This window comes from Propithecus coquereli, unplaced genomic scaffold, assembly GCF_000956105.1.
Source record: "Propithecus coquereli isolate 6110/MARCELLA unplaced genomic scaffold, Pcoq_1.0 Scaffold32, whole genome shotgun sequence".
In the NCBI taxonomy this organism is placed as follows: domain Eukaryota; kingdom Metazoa; phylum Chordata; class Mammalia; order Primates; family Indriidae; genus Propithecus; species Propithecus coquereli.
The window spans coordinates 8,581,940-8,603,255 of NW_012148841.1; the positions used below are offsets into that span (position 1 = coordinate 8,581,940).

At 40.6% G+C, this 21,316-nt stretch overlaps 1 protein-coding gene across 1 annotated transcript in view; it reads right to left on the reverse strand.

Annotated features, from left to right (window-relative positions):
- Positions 1-8,031: 8,031 nt before the first annotated feature.
- LAMB4 (laminin, beta 4) overlaps positions 8,032-21,316 on the reverse strand; it is a 99,489-nt gene continuing 86,204 nt past the window's right edge. The window contains exons 28-32 of the mRNA XM_012650298.1: positions 18,683-18,890; positions 16,208-16,346; positions 13,421-13,594; positions 11,958-12,111; positions 8,032-8,249 (exon numbers count right to left, since the gene is read on the reverse strand). Of these exons, the coding sequence (XP_012505752.1) occupies positions 8,110-8,249; positions 11,958-12,111; positions 13,421-13,594; positions 16,208-16,346; positions 18,683-18,890 (815 nt within the window). The 3' untranslated portion in view covers positions 8,032-8,109. The remainder of the gene's footprint in view (positions 8,250-11,957; positions 12,112-13,420; positions 13,595-16,207; positions 16,347-18,682; positions 18,891-21,316) is intronic.

Below are 21,316 nucleotides of genomic sequence, written 5' to 3' on the forward strand. Positions count from 1 at the left end.
TACTTGCGTAGCCCTAGTTCAAAAACAGCATGGAAGATTTTGAGGACTCTTAAAATAATTCTATGGAATGTACTTAATAGCCACAACTGTATGTTTGCTTAGTTGGCTATTCTCAAAAGACACACTAGTCCCAAAAGATTATACATTTGTATGCAATAACATTTCAAAGAAAGTATTTCTATTTGGCTAGCTACTTTGTTTTCTTTCAAGCAGAATTATTTCCTGTGAAATGTTTCACATGTCCAAAATATTTAGTTTATAGGTCATTTATGTAAAGAAATTGGTTATTTTAAGAAAATGGTTCACTGTATTTGGTGGACCATTTACTAGAGCCTAATACCAGTTTAAAAAGTTGTCTTGAAAGAGTGCAATAGAGCGAGCATTGACCCAGGGTATATTTCCTATCACACTTGCCCTGGCATTTCTGCCAACCAGCTGTGTGGCCCTGGCTAAGTTAACCTTAGTCTTCAGAAAATAAGGGGATGGGACTAGGGCAGCGGTCCCTATCCTTTTTGGCACCAGAGACCGGTTTCATAGGAGACAATTTTTCTATGGACTGGAGGTGGGGGGCGGCGGAGGAGCTCTGTGGCCCTGTCCTCGGCTTGGGGCTTGGGGACAGAAGGACTAGGGAATTTTTCAAATCTCTTGCATTTTAGAGTTTCTTAAACCTCTTTCCTGAATGAGAGAAAATCTCTCTAGGAGAAAATCATTTTCTAGGAGAAAATCATGTGAGAGCTCATGCCTGCATCTAGGGTTTCTCAAAAAAATTTGCCCAGCTATATCTAGTACTTTCCTGACATAGTTACTGTATCTTTTCCCATCAGGTAATACATTAGAGGGAATAAATTCCAGCTGGTAGATTTTCAGTTTTTTTTTTAACTGAATATTTTGTAGGCTAAATATTTCAAAGTCTTCACTGTAAGGAAGTAACAGAACTAAAGGTTAGATTTTAATTCTTGGTGCCATGTTGGGAAGGCTGGAGAGGGCTTTGAATACAGCACAAGCCGTTGCCACCTAGTGAATGGAAGATAAAACGCAGCCAACCTCCCACCACCACCCGCCCCCAGCCTTTGGTGTTTGTCATCAAAGGGAACTTCGCCTGTGTGTGGGACCCTGTCAGGTACTGCTATGCATCCTAGACACTTGACTGTTACAGTCACAGAATTCATGGGGCTATGAAAATACCTTATATCCCTGCTCAAACACTCTGCACATTCTGATTAAAATGTTTAATACATGTTGTGGGAAGCTTGCTTTGTGCACTGAAAGCTTGTGCAGTTGGGCAGGCTGAATCAGAGGCAGTTGTCAGGGAGATAGAAGCCTTCTAGAGTGGCCACTTTTTAGCATTTAATGAGTAAAGCTGAAAGTTATATGTAGGTTCAAATCATTCCCCAGAAAGCAAAGCTCAGTGCTGATGGACGAGCAGGTATTAAGAAAATTCCTGCTTAGGCTGCTTTATTTTGCAGGAGGAAAAAAAAAACCCTTTTTTTTCTCTTGCTGTCTTCCAAGGCAAGAGAAGAACCAGAGGGCTGAGCGCAGGAACCATGAAAGAACAGAACAGGGACTGTCTTCTGGCAAATTGTAAGAAGGTAGGTCTGTTGCCAGAAGCCTTAAAGCTTATAAGTGAAAAAAACCTGTAAGATCTTTGGTCACCAAAGTTCTAAAATTCTTCACTTCTCTAAAGCACCAGCATCAGGGCTGGGAAAGAATTCTGGTTAGAATCATAAGGGGACTGAAAAAATGTTCTATTTAAGCTTGTTTTGGGGGAAGGACAAGGGAAGGAAGAGGGTTGGGTATGTATGTGTGGGGTGCGCACACAGGAGGGTTCGATTAGACTAATTTGTTTAATGGCTACGTCTGTGGAGAAGCCTACATATATTTGCATTTATGTAAATTTTGTGTTAGCCCATATAAGTACATATAAACCTTTATATTTATATATGCTTTCAAGTGTCCTTTAATTTTTTGGCTTAGCTACTTAATGCAATCAATTTTCCTAGACGAAGTCTAACTGAACGGAAGCAATATCCTTCTCTTTGGCTCAGTGAGCGCTGCGTGGGAAGTGTAGCTGTTGCCTGTCTGCGGCCCTGACTTTCATCAGGAGCGACTCACCCTAATTTATAGCCAGGAGACTTGGAAAATAGCAACAGTCTTGCAAACTCAAACATATATGGCAGGGGAAGAGGGAGAGCAACAAAGTGCAAAGGGAAGAGACTGGATTTGAGGCGAGAGAGAAGGAAGCCAGAGAATGAAGAGTTGTGAGCTTGGTTTGGGGGAGTGTTAGGTGGAGGAGTTTCCAAGAGGGGAGAGGATTTTTTCTTTTATTTTTTGGAGCGTCTTGCTCTGTTGCCAGGGCTAGCATGCAGTGGTGTGATCATAGCTCACTGCAGCTTCAAACTCCTAGGCTCAAGGGATATTCCTGCCTCTGCCTCCCGAGTAGTTGGGACTATAGGCACATGCCACCACACTCAGCTAGCTTTTCCTTTTCATTTTGGGTAGAAGCACAGTCTTGCTCTTGCTCAGGCTGGTCTCAAACTCCTGACCTCAAGCAGTCCTTCCACCTTGGCCCCCCAGAGTGCTAGGATTACAGGCGAGAGCCACTGCGCCTGGCCTAGGAGAGGATTTTTAATGGTTGCTATAGAGTGTTAGTTGAGAGTGCGAGAGATGGGGAAAAGGGTTTGTTTTTTTTTTTGTCTTTTGCATATATTCCATTCCCATTTGACATTTTTTCTCTAAATATCGAGGTAAAGGTTTGTTCTCAACTACATTTTTAAAGGGGCTAACCCATATGGTAAATGGGTTTCATATCACAGTTGAAAAAATTTTAATTTAGTGATGCTCTGAGGACTGCCTGGCTTGTATCAATTTGGAGTCAATTTATGGAACTAATATATAAGTGAACAAGTATTTAGTGTGCTCCACACTGTGCTAAGTTGTATAAAGAACATAACAGTGTCTGAACGCATGCTCTGCGTCCTCATGGAGCTTACTATCTGGTTAGATAAGGTGCGTAAGTTCACCAGCCACTGGCAATATAAGCTAGAACTTCAGAGAAAGGGCTTTGAGTTAGGCTAGAGAGAAGCCTTCAGGGGTTTGGGGAAAGCTTAGGTTTGCTGAGAGAGCAAGCAGGATTTTAAGGGATCTGGTACCACAGGAACGATGGCTCAGAGGGGATGCGGGTGTAACTTTCACGATGTAATAATGTCTTGAAGGATTTCTGTAATACTTCATAACTCTTCTCAAAGCCCTTTCACCGGAATCAGCTCATAACCCTGGGAGGTGGACCAGGTATATTTATTAGCATTTTACAGCTGAAGGAAATGAGGACATGAGATTCAGGCAGGCTGTGAACCGCCTAAGGTCATGTGGGGGACAAGCCAGGCTTTGCATTTATCACTTGATCCTTGGTCCACTGTCTCCATGCTGCAGGGCAGAGGGGTCTGTTATAGCAGTTTGGGGTCCTCTAGTACCCCAAAGATATCAGTGAGGATATTGGTTCAGCTGTTTTGAGAGAGATCGAAGTCACAGGGACTTAAGTGAGAGGTGCACTTTTCTTTCAGGTTTAAGCTGGTAGGTAGTCCAAGGGAGCCAGGCACACACAGCTCTAACCCACAAGGGCACTGGGCCTTTCCGTATCTATTAATACTGCCCCCTTCTCTATGCCTTTCGAGGCTGATTAACATGGAAACATCGACCCAGTCTGAAGGTTTAGCCAACGAGAGGCATCAGTAAGAGATTGTGCGGGGAGGAGAGTGATGTCAGGGCTGTCACGCTGGCTGTATCCCTCGCCCAAAGATTGCAGCTTCTGCTAAGTGGCCCTCCTGCATAGTCTGTCTTCGACTTTCAGCTGTCATGCTCTCACCTTACTCCTCGGGCCAAGGGTGGCGATGACCCCTGCCTGGTGCCAGCTCTGGGATGCTGCAGTATCCTTTATGGCTTTCCCCCACTCTGCTCACATCTTTGGAAATAGCCCCCTTAACTAAACTGCCCCAGCTGTGTCCCGTTTCCTGCTGGGACCCTGACTGGTCCAGTCAGCCAGGGACCTATGTTTCTTCCGTCTTGTTTCACTAGTATTACCCTCGTCTACGTGGTTATAGCTGGCTCACCATATTCCAGCCTAACTGAAGAGGAAAAAAGCCAAACACAAATGGAGGGTGTCTTAGTTTCCTATTGCTGCTGTAACAAATTACCACAAACTTAGTGGCTTAAAATGACACAAGTTTATCTCACAGCTCTGCAGGTTAAAGTTCCGATGCAGGCCTCACTGGGCATGCTACGTTGCTTTCTGGAGGCCCTAGGGGAGAATCCCTTTCTTTGCTTTTCCCAGCTTCTAGGGGCCACTTACCTTTCTTGGCTCATGGCCTCCTCTACCTTCAAAGCCAACATCAGGCCAAGTCTGCCCAGGCTGCCATCTCTCTGGCTCCTGCCCCTTTCCGTTTTTATGGATCCTCTTGATTATACTGGGTCCACCTGGATAAACCAGCATACTCTCCCCTTCTCAAGGTCAGCTGATTGCTACCTTAATTCCATCTGTAAACTTAATTTCCCTTTGCCATATAACATAACATAGTCACAAGTCCTGAAGATTAGGACGTGGATGTCTTTTGGGGGCCATTATTCTACCAACCATAGAGGACAAACAGCTTCCTTTTAAGGTCCCTGGAAGTTGCACACAAATACTTACGCTCATATCCGTTAGCCAGAATTTAGTCACATAGTCATATTGAACTGCAAGGGAGGTTGAACTACAGTCCTAGGCAGGCAGTATGTGCCTTACAACATGGAGGAGTTCTAGTTCCCAAAGGAAGAAGGGGTAGAATGGATATTGGACAGCAGTTTCCAGCCTGTCCCCCAAAAGGCTCATGCATTTTTGCCAGGATTTGCCTTAGGATTTCCTTTACTTCATTGTGCCGCATTGGTGTTTTTCCTAATTGTTTTCACCTACTGGCTCTGAGCTACCCTTCACCTGCAATTGGCTTCTAATCTGGGAGAAAAAATAGAATTGTCTGCTTAAATGGGCCATGCCAGCTACCTCATGGTGACTTGTTTCCTGACCTTTATATTGATTTTCCGACGTGACTAGCTGGGTTCCAGATGGTTTTATGTGGCCTCTGAGGTTCAAACTTTGACTGTCTTACTCCTGCCCCCGACTCCTGCCCTGCTCTGAGATGCTCACCTTCCATGTCAACTTCGCCACGTTGGTCCCTCACACACCTTATCAGATCTCCCAGTGTTGGGTAGATGTGATTTCCAGTCAGTTCAAATTATAGATCTAGTAGGACAATGTAATAGAGGTAAAGAAAACGTACATAGGTTGATGCATGTAAATATTTCATATAAAGAACTAAAAGGTATCATCTAATCATATTATCATTGACTATGTATGTATAGGTGCTTTACATACTTTGATTCTTTTTTTGTTTTTTGGCTACTCACATCAAATCCTCTTTCTTAGCTGGGAGGCAGAGCTGTGCCTTCTACAATGAAAGATGATGGAACATCCTGCAGGCACAATGCGTGGATCTGAAACCAAGAGTGGAAATACATACGACACTGCTCATGATTATATCCAGATAACTCGCCGGCAAAATTTTACTTTCCATACCTGTGACTTTGGGCTCTGGTCTCTAAGGAAGTATGTTTTCACTAGATGACACAACGGTTGTTCCATTGAACTGGAATACATACTAATACCCAGCTAGTTCAGGATCCTCCAGCTAAAGGATAAACAGCCAAAAAAGGAGGGGGTGTAATTTTGGCTGGTGTAATCGATCCTGACTCTTACAGGGAAATGGAGCTGCTGGTGCTCAGTGGTGGCAGGGAGGGGTGTGCCTGGGACCTCGAAAATCCTTGCACTGCCATGTCCAGGGAAAGATGTAAGCGCACTCTACCCCCAAGTACGCAGGACCTGCAAAGGCTCAGAATCCTCTAGAAAAAAGGCGTGGGTCACCCTACCTGGTGAAGAGCTGCTTGTTGACGCAGAGGGAACACGGACAGAGTAGTAAAGAGAGACCATAAATCTCAGCAACAGCCTCCTGAGGAGTGACAGAAATGAAGTCTGCAGCCTCCGTCTGTTTCTCAATATGCTATGTTTTGTCCGTATTTATATTTTTAATTATCAAATATATTTCATTTCCTTTTTATCTCCCTTCCTTCCCCCACTATCCTATACTTGGTGTTTGGTGGTAGTGCAGTTTGATTATAAGTTGCACTCTATCCAGGCAGGACTGTAACGGTGCGCTCAAGTGATGAGACTTTGGGTTTGTTTCCCTGGCAGACAGAGTGGATGTGCTTTCATTTTGCTGGGTGCTACATGAGATTTTTCACATATGTACTTTTTTTTTTTTTTTAGATAACTAAAGCTTATTAAGTTTAGAAAGCACAACCATATATAATTGAAATCTTTCCAAAGTACATCACATACTTTTTAACCTCATCAAACTACAATGCCTGGGGGTCTCCTGAGATGATGAGTTTATCTTGCCTTTTCACTTGATTTCCCAGATAAGTGTGCTTTTCTAATTGCTGGGATTTTTCTGCCTCTCCAGAACTCAACAGCCAGTTAGTCCTCCCAGTCAGCAGATAAAAACTCTTTCCACACCCCCTGGCCTACTACTTGCATAGTCTCTGATCACTGAAAAAAAGAACAATTGAATATTGCTATTGCAAACAAAAAGCACGCGTGTAATATTGTGTATCATTTGTACAGAGTTGAAAGTCAGTCCCTGATGGGGAAGCTGGAGTGTGTTCCACTCTCAGCATTGGAGTAAAGAACTTAGACTTTGTGAAGGCTGTATTTTTTGACTCTCTGGATCATTTTATGCACAGTTCATTGGTAGAGGTTTGCAAATGTCAATGCTGCATGTGTGGAATGTTACAATTGTATACTTCAAGAGAGATTTCTGGGGTGGCCCTTCCTATAGGAAAGTTTCCTTCCATTCTTCAGGATCTCTTGGGAAATAAATCCCACAATTTTCTTTAATGGCCTAGATTTTTAAGAATTTTTCTATTTATGTGTAATCCTAAAGCCCTTTTGTTGAATTTTTAAATCCATTTTTTATGAGCCAGTCCTTAATAGAAAAGCTCCAGCTGGTCTTCCTCTTTCATACATCAATGTTGATGTATATTATTTCTTAAAATAATCCCTCTGAAAGACAGCTTTCGCAAACAGAAGCAATGCGCTCTATTATAAATCACATGTGCAAAAAAAGCTGATGTAAAATCACTCATTCTGAAGTGAGACAATCTATCTTTTGTACTAAACAATAAGAACATGATTGCTAGTCTTTTAAAAATAAGTAGATTTTATAGCAAAAATGCCTGCAAATTATGAATAGTAGTTCGATAATTATCTTTGTGAATACTTTCTTCTTTCTTTTCTTCTCTTTCTTTCCTTTCTCCTCTCCTTTCCTTTACCCTTTTTTCCTTATTTCCTTTCTTCTTTCCTTTCTTCCTTCCTCCCTTCCTCCCTTCATCCTTCCTTCTTTTTCCCCCCTTACCAAGTGAATGTGAATACTGTTTCAATGTCATTTGCAGAAAACAGAATCCTCTAGTTGAGAGAATGAGCATACAAGAAAACAGATGTGAAAGCAAGTTACATTTTTAATTGTATGCATTTTATCCCAAAGAGAATAATAGTTTTACAAATAAAAGCAAATCCAAATAAATATAAAATATAGGACAATCTAGTGCAGGCCGTCCACATGTATTCCATATTCCTTCCTAGTATTTGAGATATTTAGTTAGCATTTAGGTTCACTTGACTGAAGTGATCATTCCTAAATATAGTACTTGTGTAAACCTTTACTTTCCATATGTGACCAATTATTTTTAAGTTATGAAAGAGAAAGCAAGGCAAGAGGAAAGGTTTCTGAAACCACAGACAATCTCTTTACTTCCCCTTCTCTGTTATAAAGGGGCATTGAAGTGGCATTTTGCTGGCCCAGTTTCCCCCTCCAGCCGCACAGAGCAGCTGTGTAGCAAGGAGAGGAGTGGGGAAGGGAAGGTGGGAGAGGCGGACCATGGGTATTTCACAAGTTCAGTGCAGCTCCTCAACTTTGGGCATCAGAACCCAGAAACAAAGTCATAATCTTTGTGTTTTCACTCTGCTTAACTGTAGCAGGTAGCATATTTATTTTCTTGTTCGACAATTTCATTTTTAATGGCAACAACTTGATCTTCTAATTGTTTCAGTTGATCAGCTTTTTCTTGTCTACTTAGATTCAAATCTTGGATCTTCTTTTCTAAATCTGAAAGAAGAAAATGAAAGACATGATATGTTTCCATTTGATCAATTCTTCCTGGATATACGCATCATACCAAGCACAGGGATTTGTGTGTCTCTTAAAAGTAGATTTAGTTTTGTGTTTTGATTCAATGGATAAAACATCTATTTTTACCAGATTTCTCAAGGTTTTCACATGTACAGAGCAAATTGATATTTTTTGTCTAAAAATTTGTATATCTAAAGGCATTTATCAATGTGAGTCTGTTGCTGGTTAGAATTCATTAGAAATGAAAAGATGGGTAACAGCTTTGATTGGATTTAGTGAAGTGCTATATTTCCAAAGATTTGTTCTTATTATTTTAACTTCATTTTTAAACATGTGTTCTTCACTTCAGTGTTTTCCAATCTCTTGGAAAAGGAATGACATTTTCATTTCTTCATTCTTCTTCCTTGTCGATATTAAAGTCTCTGAACAGGACAAGCAAAGTGATGCCTTTCTTGGATTCACACTTATTCATCCACCACTCCATGGATCCATTAATCCATCCATTTAGCCAGCTATCCATGCCTTCATTTATTCATTCTTCATTCAACAAATATCTTGGAATTCTAGTAAACCTTAACATGGATCCCATAAGTGGTGGGAAAAGAGGCGTAGAGAGCCACGGTGTGAGGTGGCCTTTCTAAAACAAACTCAGATCTTAGGTAGAAGTGGAACTTCTAGAAGAAGGAAGGTAAACGTCCACTTCACTTGGTCAGATCACACCCGAGTACTGAGTTGGTTTGGAGTAATTGTCAAACTAACATGTGTTTGGAGGAAAAAGCCAGATTGCCGAAGACATCTGAAACTGTCCCATGAACAAATATTGAATTAATTGATGATGTTTCACGTAGAGAAAAGATTCAGGGCATGTGCCATAGCTATTTTCAAGTATTTGAAGGGGTAGCTTAGGACGGAGCATACATATGTTCTCTTGTTATCCCAAGGAAATAAAATGAAAGCCAGCAGGGCAAGCTCCATGAAGGAAGAATTTGTCTGAATATAAAGAACTTTCTGTAGTCACAATGGTTCAAAGACGAAAGAGCTGCTGTGGAAGGTGGTATGTGTTCTGCTCTCGAAACTTTCAAATAGTATTTGGGATTGAACAGGGGATTCAATACTGGAAATATATTTGGACTAAAAGGAAAAAAGACCCCTGTGTTTCTACCAGGTAAGTTAATATGATTGATCTGGTTACTTCTCATTTCCCCCACTGGACCCATTCTCCATCCTGTTCTGTGTCCTGGGAAGCTAAACTTCATGGGGGACACCCCTGGCTGCCTTGACCCCTGGCTTTCATTCATATGCGACCAATGGATGTGCTGACACATGACCACAGGGTGGAGAGACCACTGTTCCGATCCCTGTTCAGCACCGGGGTTCTGGCAGTTCTTCCATCTGAGCTCCAGCTCCCGCAGAGCAGCCTCTTCCCTGACGGGGCAGCATTCACAGGGCTCTGGTAACATTCCTGGTTCCTCTGTCCCTTCAGGCCTAGGATGCTCATGGCTTCTGACTGTTGCTCGTCATCTGGTACCCTCCACACCCTCAGCTGGTTCCCCTAATTCTTTTGCATTCTTTGTAGTTCCTCCCATCAAGAAGCAGAATCTACTTCCCTGCTTTCCACCCCTATACCCCTGAACCTGGGCTGGTTTTGACCAATAGAAAGTAGAAGAAATGATGTTGCAGGACCTCAAGACCTTGCATCTTCCCTTCTCACTCTTGGGGAACCTGAAACAACCAGGCTGTAAGGCAGCCTGGGATAACAGACCATGGAGAGAGCACACTAGCAACTCAGCTCAGCCCGGCCCCAGCAGACCCATCAGCTTAGCCATCAGCCGAATGAAGCTGCCCAGGTGAGGCCCGCAGAAGAACCACCCAGGCAACCCACAGCAAAATAAGAATGGTTGTTGTTTCAAGCCATTGAATTTTGGGGTGGTTTACTATGCGGTGAATAGATAATTGAGATAAGTCCATTTATAAATACATTATCCAGAATTATGTCTGAGTACACTTCTGTCTCTTTCTGTGACCCCAACTGACCCAAAGTTATATGGAGGGGCCCTGGCTGCAGGCTGGGGCCCGTTCTCCACTCCTTCAACTTTGCTACTGCCAAAGGCTCCTCACTGGGATGCCATGGGCATTTCTTTCTAATAAGAGCACAGCCCTTGTGTTTCCACCCCTTCTCAAAGCGGCAGAGTGGGGAAGACAGCCAAATCAATGTCTTATTTTTCTATCTTGTTGAGTTGTGAAAACAGCCTTAAAGTGAAAAGAGAAAAAGAAGTTGAATGTATTATTTTAGACCTCTCTGCGGAGAAGTCCTCTAACTTAAACTTCTCTTCCAATCTAATTTCAAGAACTATAAAAGTTTTAGTCAATGGGGATGAGTGGAAACAATCTGGACTCTGACATAAAACACAGGACAGAAATACTCTCCCCAAGTTTTTGCTCCTGTAGTAAGGACCAGGGTCTGAAACAATAGAAACTGATTTTCATGATATTGTCTATGGAATGTAAGGTAAAAAAGAAATTCCATTTTTCCTAGTATTTCATTTTAAAAATTCTAAGGAAAATACTTAAAAATGAAAAAAAAAATTACCTACACACCTGCTGCTTTTAAAACAATTATACAAATGTAAACAGAAGTGGTTTCTTCTTCATTGCCCTGCCTCCCCAGAGATAGCTAATGTTAGCAGTTTGGTATGTCTTTTTCCTGACTCTGGCCCATATTAATGTTGCAATCCATTTTTTTCATGTCATAGGGATGATATAAGTGGTTGTAAAGCCAAAGACCCATTTTCTAAAAAAGAAGCATTTATAACTGAAGAGTTTTGGTTATTTTAATGTTTAAGAGTTATTTATATTCCTAATGAATATAATTAAAGTTTTGAGAGACAATAAATACAACCAAGAATAAAACTATACACTCACCATTTGATATTTCTTGGTGATTTAGAGGTAGTTAAAAACATGATGATTGCTAAGAAAAATCATAAATATCAATTGTGGGACAAATATTCTGATTAGCTTTCTTATTGTATGTGTTTTATGTTTTCTATACTTTGTTTGCATCAAAATGTTTATTTTGATCAAAATCCTTATCCAGAATGTGATTCCTTCTGGATTGCTACCCAGAGATCTATGCTAGATGACCTAGTGCCCTATCATGCTGACCCCAAAAGACTTCTGTACATGAGAGGAAAAATAAGAAGTGTCAGTTAGGACAGGGTTTCTCAGTCTTGGCACTGTTGACATCGTGGGCAGGATAACTGTTTGTTGTGGGGAGCTGTCCTGTGCATTGTAGGATATTTAGCAACATCCCTGGCCTCTATACTACATGCCAGTCGTACCCCCAGGGTGACAAGCAAAACTGTATCTTTAGACATATTACCCCCAGTTGAGAACACTGAATTAGGAAAAGGGCATTTCAAGGTGACTAAAGGAAATCTCAGTTTGTTTTGATTAATGCTGGACAGATGCTCATTAACATCTTTCTAGGTAAATCCATGCAAGAGGCTTGTTAATTTGTAGTCCCCAAAACACAAGACCAATTCCTACTTCTCTCTCCTCAGTGGACTCTTGTGTGGTTAAACTGTGTTAATTATAAATTGAAATTGGGTATAAATTCTACGAGGAAGGGAGAGTAGTATGAAGTTATTGTCAAACTGGCAGCTTGGGTAAAAGAATAGATACCCGTTATTCTTCTTATCTTGTCCTCTGCATCTCCAGCCAATTTTTCTGCAGCATCTTGCAGCTGTTTAACTCTTCCCAATGTTTCCTTTGTCAGTCCTGTAGCGCTTGTTTTATGTTGAAGAATAGCATATTGTTTTTTCAGCTCAACAAACTCCTGTAACAGAGCAACACTCCCATGACCAGAAAATATTTATAAAGCACGTATATATGCATGATGATTTTTCTAATACCACTCACAAAAGGAAGACAGAGGAAGCCATAGTCTAGTCAATATGTTTGAGTCACTTTGATATTTCCAACAGGGCTTTTGTTTGCATGCATGTTTTTTCAGGTTGAAAGAAAATATCTTAGCTTCAATTAAAAATAAAACTCCTTTGTTACAAAATATCAATCATTATTGCATGTCAAAGCAACCATTTATGAGGCATCAATTGTTTGTTTTTCACTATGTTATGATGGGAGATACAGAAGACAGAAATGATCTAATCCTGTCCTTGACACATCTCTGGTTCACTTGGGTCGATCAGTTGTACATTGAAATGAAGGCCAGAGTGAGTGATGAAGATAGAGAAGCAGCAAGGATACCTTATTTGGTTGGCAGAAAGGTAAGACAGAAATGAGATAGAAAGGGGGCATGAAGGGAAGTAGATCTCCCTTGGAAATAGAATAGAAATCTTTGGGTTAGCCTGTGTAGTTGACAAGTTGGAAGGTTCGGTATATGAATAAAGGCCAGAGCTGGGAACGAAATATGGAGATGGGAAGAGAGTGAGCAGGAAATGCCTTTCTCAATCGCTGTTCCACAGAAAATGTTCTCAACTCCTAAGTCAGTGGAAATATACTCAGTACATTAGGAATTAAAAGCAAGGGAATAGACCAATTGTAAAAACACTAACATTTTTCTTTTGTTTAAGCTACTATATTATGAGATCAACCAAAGACTTCTTGTTAAGAAAATGAGTTGACAGGTTCTTTCGGCAACCTAAATTTAACAGGCCACTTTCCACAACTGTTTAATTAACTCACTCTGATTTTGGTAACTTGATCTAGTCTCTTTGGCAGGTGACTTTCATTTATTGTTTTCTTTATATGTTATGTGATTGAATTAGAGTAAAGGGCAAATACACACAATATAGACAAACAACATACATTGGGAAAATCTGGAAGTTCAGGGCAAATTTGATTTATGGACTATTTGACCAGGACACCACTAAGAACACTAGGATGGACAGGCGGGGGAGGAAACACTCCAGCATGACTTGGCCAGGGACTTCTGTCATCTACAGAGACAGCCTGCTACTACAGAAAATGCTTTGTGTGTCAGGATCCCTTGAACATATACCACTAAATCACAGACCAGCACAAAAAGAAATGCTGATAAAGGGCACAAAAATCTGGGGTTAAAAGATTATCTTTCACAGAAGCACAGTTTGCCTGCTCTTGGTGGCAGTGGTAGGACTAATGACCTGCTCAACGCTCCCAGCCTGACGTTGGGCGGATTCGGCCCAGTCTTTCATACTGACGGCTTGGTCTTCGTTCCTTTGCAACTTGGTCCACAGCAGGGAAAGTCCGTCCTCCAGCTCTGACGGCTGCTTGGCTAAGTCCAGCTCATTCTTCATGTCCTTGGCTTGGTTTTCAGCCTGTTGTTGATTTAAAGACCAGAAAGGGAAAATTTCTTTATGAAACAAGAAAATAAATAATATAAGCTGGGTATAAAGGAAAATAGTGCCTTTGCTTTTTCTGTTGCATGTATTAAAAAATGTTACAATAAAATATTTCAAACATACAAAACGGTCTGAAAAAATATGACAAATATCCATGTAGCCACCAGCCAGTTTAAGAATAAAGCATTGACAATGACCTAAGGGCTTCGATGGACCATTCCCCGTCACATCTTCTCTCTTTGTCCACCACTATCCCGAATCTAATATTTGTCATTCCACTTATTTCTATAAGCTTTTTACTATAGCCTATGAAGTATTCCTAACAATATGTGGTATTTATTTTTCACCTTCTATAAATATATCATATCGTATATTTCTGCAACCTGGTTTTTAAAATTCAAAATCATGCTTGTGCAGGTCATTTACGTGAATTTCTATAGCTTTAGTTCACTGACTTTTACCATTTTAAAAGATTCTATTATTAGAATATACAATTTATTTTTTTATTCTCCAGCTAGTGCAGGTGGCTTCTAATTTTTTCCCTTACAAACAGTAATATTTTATACTTGTTTCTTATTTCAATGATTATATTTATCATGTCTAGAAGTCCTGTTTAAATATATTTCAAAACTAATTGATTATTTGTTAGCTCTTGTTTCTTGTTCATTGGTCATACTTTCATACCTTCTTGGATTTTCTTAAACATAGTAAACATTCTTATTTTATATTCTATATCCAATAACAGTAATATGCACTGTCTCTTGCATCCAGATTCTGTTGTTCATTATTTCTAAAGACTCTTGTTTAAGGTAATGTGTTTCTTTCTGTGTTTGGGGGAAATTCTTAAAGGCCAGCATTTAAGGTCATTCCTCTGGAGGGGATTTTTGCCTCTGTCAGGCATCTGGGAGCACTGCTGAGCCAGGACCACTTCAAATGACAGTTCTAGCCTAGGGTTTTGGGGCACACGGGTAGTGTGAATTATAGCCCCAAATTTATAGGAGAGCCAGTTTGTGGTTAGCAAGTCTTAGTGGAGACTTTACTCTCTGACCCAGAAGCAAGTTTCTCTATTGTGTGTGTGTGTGTGTGTGTGTGTGTGTGTGTGTGTATGTCAGAGAGAGAGAGACAGAGACAGAGAGAGAGAAAATTTAACATTTCACTGAGAGTTTTGCCTTTTGGAGTCCCAGCTCTACACAGGGATCCTGTTCCCTCCCTGCATGGGCTTTGATTTCTGTCTGTCACACATGGTGACCATTAAAACCCAAAGCTCTAATGCACCAGGGATTGGCGGATGCCCTCTACCTGCTGTCAGTTTAGTGCTTAATTATTTCTGGATTCATGCTTTCCTGTCATTTTTGGCCTCTGAGGATATCCTAAGTTTCTTACTAATTCAGCTCTACACTTAAATTAAATATCGTATCTAACATTTTTAGTTTTTTTTTCCCTAATAGGAGGGTTCCTTAGGGTATTGGTCCACCATATTTTTAGAAATGGAAGTCCCTTCCTATGCCCTATGGCACATGTGAGAGTTTTCCTAGAGCAGGAGTCTGTAAACTTTTCCTGTAACAGGCCAGATAATAAATATTTTACACATTGTGGTCCATACAGTCTCTGTTGCAACCATTCAACTCTGTGCCATTATTCTGCAAAAGCAGTGTGGACAACATGGCCTGTGGCTGCATTTTGCTAACGCTTGTTCTAGAGAATATGCCTAGAAGAGGAAAAGTGGGGGGGCTTCTTTTTTTGCTACTCTGTACTGGCAACCTCTTCATAGCAAACCCTTTCATTTCCTGGCACACTACTTCCTGTTCTGTTGCTTTCTGCTTTTCTTTTCCAAATGCATGTAATAAATCTATAAAACACAGCTGAAGAACAGAGGCTGAGTAACTCACAAGCTGTAAGGAAGGGGCTGTGACAGAGGATGGAACCTTGGAGGAAAAGACTTCACACCATGGGATTAGGGCCTGCTCTGTCCTCCAACTCCAGCCTTCCTCTCCCTGGTCCACCACGTGGGTCAATCCAGTGTCTTGCTCCCATCAAACTCTTGATGCAACATGTTCTTTTGGGTGAGATGTTCTTTGAGTTTTAGGATACTGTGATGGGATTTCGTGCAAATTTAGTTACAAAACCTTGCAGTAATTGCTCTGTCTTTCTTTGGTTTGTGAGCTTTCAAAACTCTCTTCCTTTCCCTGGTGTCAGAAGGGATGAGCTCTGGCCTCCTATCTACCATTAACTAGCTGTGTGACCTTAAGCGATCACTTAAACTCTCTAGTCTTAGTTTCCTCATTTACAAGTTGATAGCAGCACCTGCCTTGGTGAGACCCCAGAGATGGTCATATCAATGAAGTGACGCTAGAGAGGGCTCTGTAGAGAATTAAACACATAATGCTGCCAACATGAATGTAACAATACCACTAACATTAATGCAGAACATTAGCTAAATGCATGATACTACCCAAATCTTACTTTATCCTCAAAGTAATCCCATCAGACAGGCAAGGCAAGCATGACATTGGCATACATAAAAACTACTGTTCTGTTTCCACCCTCAAAACCTGTTTCAGGTTAGTTTCCAGGAAGATAGAGAAATACCTGCAGCACATTCTTCGTTATTTTTGTTATCTCTGCAGTCAGCTGTGTGATGGTCGAGTTTGCCCGTCCTTGAGTGATGTGAGCTTGTTGCAACTTGCTCAACGTTTTCTCAAGATTTAATAGAGCATTTGCTGCTTTCCTAAGGTAAGATATTAGCATACCAGATTAGATAAATATACAATTATTCATTTCTTTCACTTTGAGAAAGCTTATTCGACTCAACCAAAAACCTTACTGAATTATTTATAAATTGATATTACTCTTAAGCAAGGGAAAGTGCTGAAGTCTTTGAGATAGTTATATTTAAATGCCAATAAAAACACATAGACATGCATACCCAGTGGATACAGATTTCACGGGATATGGAAATTAAGGATATAGGTCTTGTTTTTTTCTTGATTTGTCATAAGCAGGGAGGTTTGGGGGGTGTAACTGTCAAGCTTTGCATATATCAACTATCCTCAGCCAATTTTGGTTCCCTAATTTCTCAAATGTAAGTGACACTCTCCAAACCCTTATTGGAGTGTGGGGAGTAGGGAGTGGGAGAGCCGAAAGGCCCCCCTGAGAGCAGAGAGAGGGCTAACGGCCCCGCATTTTCAGGCTGTGTTTATTCAGGGTTATTTAAGCTTCACTAACATTCCAGCCACTCAGGGACCTCATCAGAGGTTAAAATCACAAGCATTCCAAGTGATACAGTCTATTTTGCAGAAATGAACTCACCTCAAGTCAACATTCACCAGATACTTAGATCTATGGGCTCAAAACCACCTTGAAAAGAATGTTCCGAGGGAGTGAAATATTAGACCTTTGCAGAAGCATCGTTGGAAATGCTTGTGCCCAGAGCAGAACTAGCTAAATTGCGAAATATTCCCTTCCCCACCCAGCCCATCCTCTCCTCCCATTGGTAATCTCCTTTTCTCTGTGGGAACTTGAGGAGACTTCCCTCCTCACAACACAACCCCCCACCAAGCATTTCATTTCTGTGACATGCCAACATTCCTGGGGCTCCAGTGTCCCCTGCTTCTATTCCCCACCACCACAGCTTTTTACTGTGTTCTTTTTTCCCTTTGTATTTTCCGTGTGGTGTTTATTATATCAAATTTAGAAAGTACCAAAAAAAGAAAAAAAATGTAAAGGGGGAATTTTACCAGTAATCCTGCCTCCTTTAAGATATTGGCCTATTCTAACATTTTGGTCCTACAAAATTGTTTCTTTTCATGACTGAGATTCTCTCCCATGTATAATCTGTTACCTGCTTTTTTTTTTTTTTTTTTTTTGAGACAGAGTCTCGCTTTGTTGCCCAGGCTAGAGTGCTATGGTGTCAGCCTAGCTCACAGCAACCTCAAACTCCTGGGCTCAAGCGATCCTCCTGCCTCAGCCCCCCGAGTAGCTGGGACTACAGGCATGCGCCACCATGCCCGGCTAATTTTTATATATATATTTTGAGTTGTCCAGCTAATTTCTATTTTTTTTAGTAGAGATGGGGTGTCGCTCTTGCTCAGGCTGGTTTTGAACTCCTGAGCTCAAACGATCCACCTACCTTGGCCTCCAGGAGTGCTAGGATTACAGGCGTGAGCCACCGCGCCTGGCCTCCTGCTTTTTAAAACTATATTACACTGTAAGAATCTACATGTTGTTAAAAATCCTTTATCGACATCATTTTTAATTGCTGTGTGTGATTGTACTGCAGTTACTTAATCTTTCTGGTTTTAAATATTAAACGTGGAAAGTTGGGCTTTTGGATGAGGCTGGTACCTTCATTTGTGTACGTGGATGACGAGACAGTGAGGGCAGCTCAGGTCTCAACTCTGCTGAGCTTCCAGCAATGACAGTGGATGTTGCTGTTAACCACCGTCCAGCTGACCCCGTAACCCTGACCCCACGGCACCCCATGCTCGTAAAAACATCAAGATGGCTTTTCCTTTTTGCTTGGCTAAGTCAGCAGGGCAGAAGGAGGCAAGAGTTTTAACTGTACACCATGTATATCATTTTAGTTTCATAATATTCCTGGGGCACTAGTATCCATTTTTCCTATTTCCCATCATCGTATCTTTTTACTACAGTTTTTTTTTAATTTAAATTTTCAAAGTGCTGCTTATTGTAGTACTTATTATTTGGAAAGTACCAAAAATAGGTAAAGAAGGGAAAATACACCAGTATTTCAACCACCTGTTAAAATATTTGCGTATAATTAGTATATGGCATTTATTGATGTGCCCTGGTATAAGGAGGTATTGGACCACGGGAAAGGCATTTCGAGTCGAGGGAAACGGGAAACAAGTGTCCCTGCACACTGTCGCCCCGTTGCCCAGCTTCCTGGGGCACCTCCAAACAGAGCTCAGCCCTATTTGGGATACTAAACCATCGGAAGGTAATTTCATTTGAACATTATAGTTCCCTAGGCAAATATTTTTCAGATGGCCTTTTAGCAGATGGTCCATTAGAGCAAGATAAGAATATTAACACTGTACTTACTCAGCTACTTTGGCCTTCACCAAAAGCTTCTGGGCTCCATCTGCTGCTTTATTTAGCCTGTTCTCATCTGTCCTGTAGTCCTCGCAGAGTTGCATAAATTTCTGTATTTTGTCAAGTTCATGGGTGAGATTTTGTGATGTTCCTGGCAGGTGGATGTCAAGTACACCGTTTGCAACCTTCTCTATGTCTTCTGGAGGCACATTTTCCTCTTAAATAAGAAGGTAGGTTTTAGGTAATCATGTCCTCTTAACAAACACTGTACCTTATAACCACAACGAACTCTAAGTCAAATGCACTTGCATTTGATTATGTGCCCCTAGAATCCAGGGATTAGATTGTACATGTCCCATAGAGTCTTCTTCATCTTCAACTGTCCCTTCTCTCTGGAAGAAATTCTGCTTGTGTAGTACTGAATACTCACTGAACAAACACTTGTTGGAAAAATGAAAAACTAAAGACTTGGAACATTGTGTATGTTCTACAAAATGTCCTAAGAATTACTTATGAGCAGTACAGATTCAAAAGCAATTAAAATGTTTAGATGTCTGTCATTACAGTTTAAACACAATGAATGACATGGTGGGGAAGCACTGGATTTCAAGTCCACAAAACTCAATTCTGATCTTCTATGCCATTAAAAAGGCTCACAGTTTTTGCTCATCTGTGTAATTGAATAACTATACCTGATGCTACTACTCGAAGGCCTACTTTGAGATAAGATTGAGACGGTACAGAGTAAAGTACCACGTGAATAACATATTATAAAGAAACTTTTAAATACCTCTATTCCCTGCTTTTCAGAAAAATAAAATTGGCCGCTGTTGAAAATTGAAGTACAAGATGGATTGCTAGGGTTTGGAGCAATGGCCATTTGTCACTTTACTTACCGAACACCCATTCTATATAAGGCACAATGTGAAGTCCCACAGGGAAAGTTGCACTTGAACTAGACTTGCATCTTATGCTCATGGGGTTTACCATCAAGTGGGGAACTGTAAGTCATTACATTCGAATCTTAACCATATAGGAACAGAAATGATAAACATAAGGCAAAATGTTGTGCGGTTCAGAGGAAGGAGAAAATACTTCAGGAAAGACTTTAAGCAGGCATTTAAACTGGGCCACGGAGGATAGCAGATTAAATTTATGGAGACTGTGAGGTGTGAGGAGGGCTAAGAGGCATTCTAAGCTGAGGGAGTCGCAGAAGCAAAAGCTCAGTGTGGTGCAAGAAACAGGGCATGGATCGCTCTCGGCAGGAGAGTGGTGCGTCTGAACGGGAGGAGCTCAAGTCTGGAAAGGCTGGGAGCAGATTGCACAAGTCCCTGAACTTGAGACCAAGGAACTTAGGCTTTGTTAAGGAGATGGTGGGAGCCATAGGAGGTTTTCAGCATTTGTGTGACATGACATAAGCATATTTCTTTTTTGTAGTCATTTTTGCTTTAGCTATTTTGCTTAATATAAATGCAGTATTTTACTTTCTGTAATATTTTTGAAACAATGTAACGAGAATTTTTTGTGAGTAAAGTAAAACCATATTTTAAACAGAATCAGGGTGTTGGCTCTTTAAAGAAATAGTAACTTGTTAATTTAAAAAAGTTCTAATGAAAAGTGAATTTAACTCATTAAATATTTTTGGCATTTATTATCAGATTGCAGATTCAAATTTTTATATACAGAACATTCAGGAGAAGTGACACATACCTTTGTTAATAAGGCACTCAGATTTCAAGGAAAATATTAAGATGGTCGAGGAAGAGTTGAATAGTACGGGCATCATCCAATGTAATGATGCTTTTACTTGAGCTTTATAGCCAGGAAAAGAGGAGAAGCAAGGGGTGGGTGAAGGATACTGGAAGGCATGAAAGCTTCCTGGTCAACAGCTCTTGGGACCCTGAGCAGTAAAAAGTTTCTTGTATGGAAAAGAATTTTTCTCTATGCCTAGTTGTAATAATAATATAATAGTTCTCTACACCTTTAGTAATAACAATCTGGACACAGATTTTTTTCAATTCTTCAGGTTAAAGTGAAATTTTTACCAGAAATTGATTCAGTAACAATGAATAATAATAAGAGGACAGGCTCTGTGATCCAGTAAATGAGGTAGAAAGCAGGTTATATAGATCCTATTCCACCATGACCATATTTTGCTATTTTCACGAAACTCATTTGGCAATTTTGATTTTGTTTTTGTTTTGGTGCCTGGATTGACTTGTATCTATGGAAATAGCTAAAGTATTTCTCAATCCAACCAGTTCCTGGATCCGGGGCCAGTCAATACCAATCCATCTAGTTAACTCATTGAAAATTTGCTTTTGAATAAACAAACAAAATGTCCAGTAGACTGATTTCCACACATAGCCCCAATTCATTTTTACTGATTATTTTGGTCAAAGGTAATTTCTGCCTAATTTTCAATCTTGAAAATCAGCACTAGATGCTGCCACCACAATTTCTAGAAACACCGAGATAGAAAAAAATACCTGGCCATAGGGATCTCTTATGTATATTAAATAGATTAGTGAAGTGATTGCAAAGATTGTAATGGATGCTCCAATTGTCAATTAATTCACATGGAGGGTGCCACATTTATTGAATTTGGAAAATGGTTATGGAAAAGAAAGCCTTTTAAGGTTA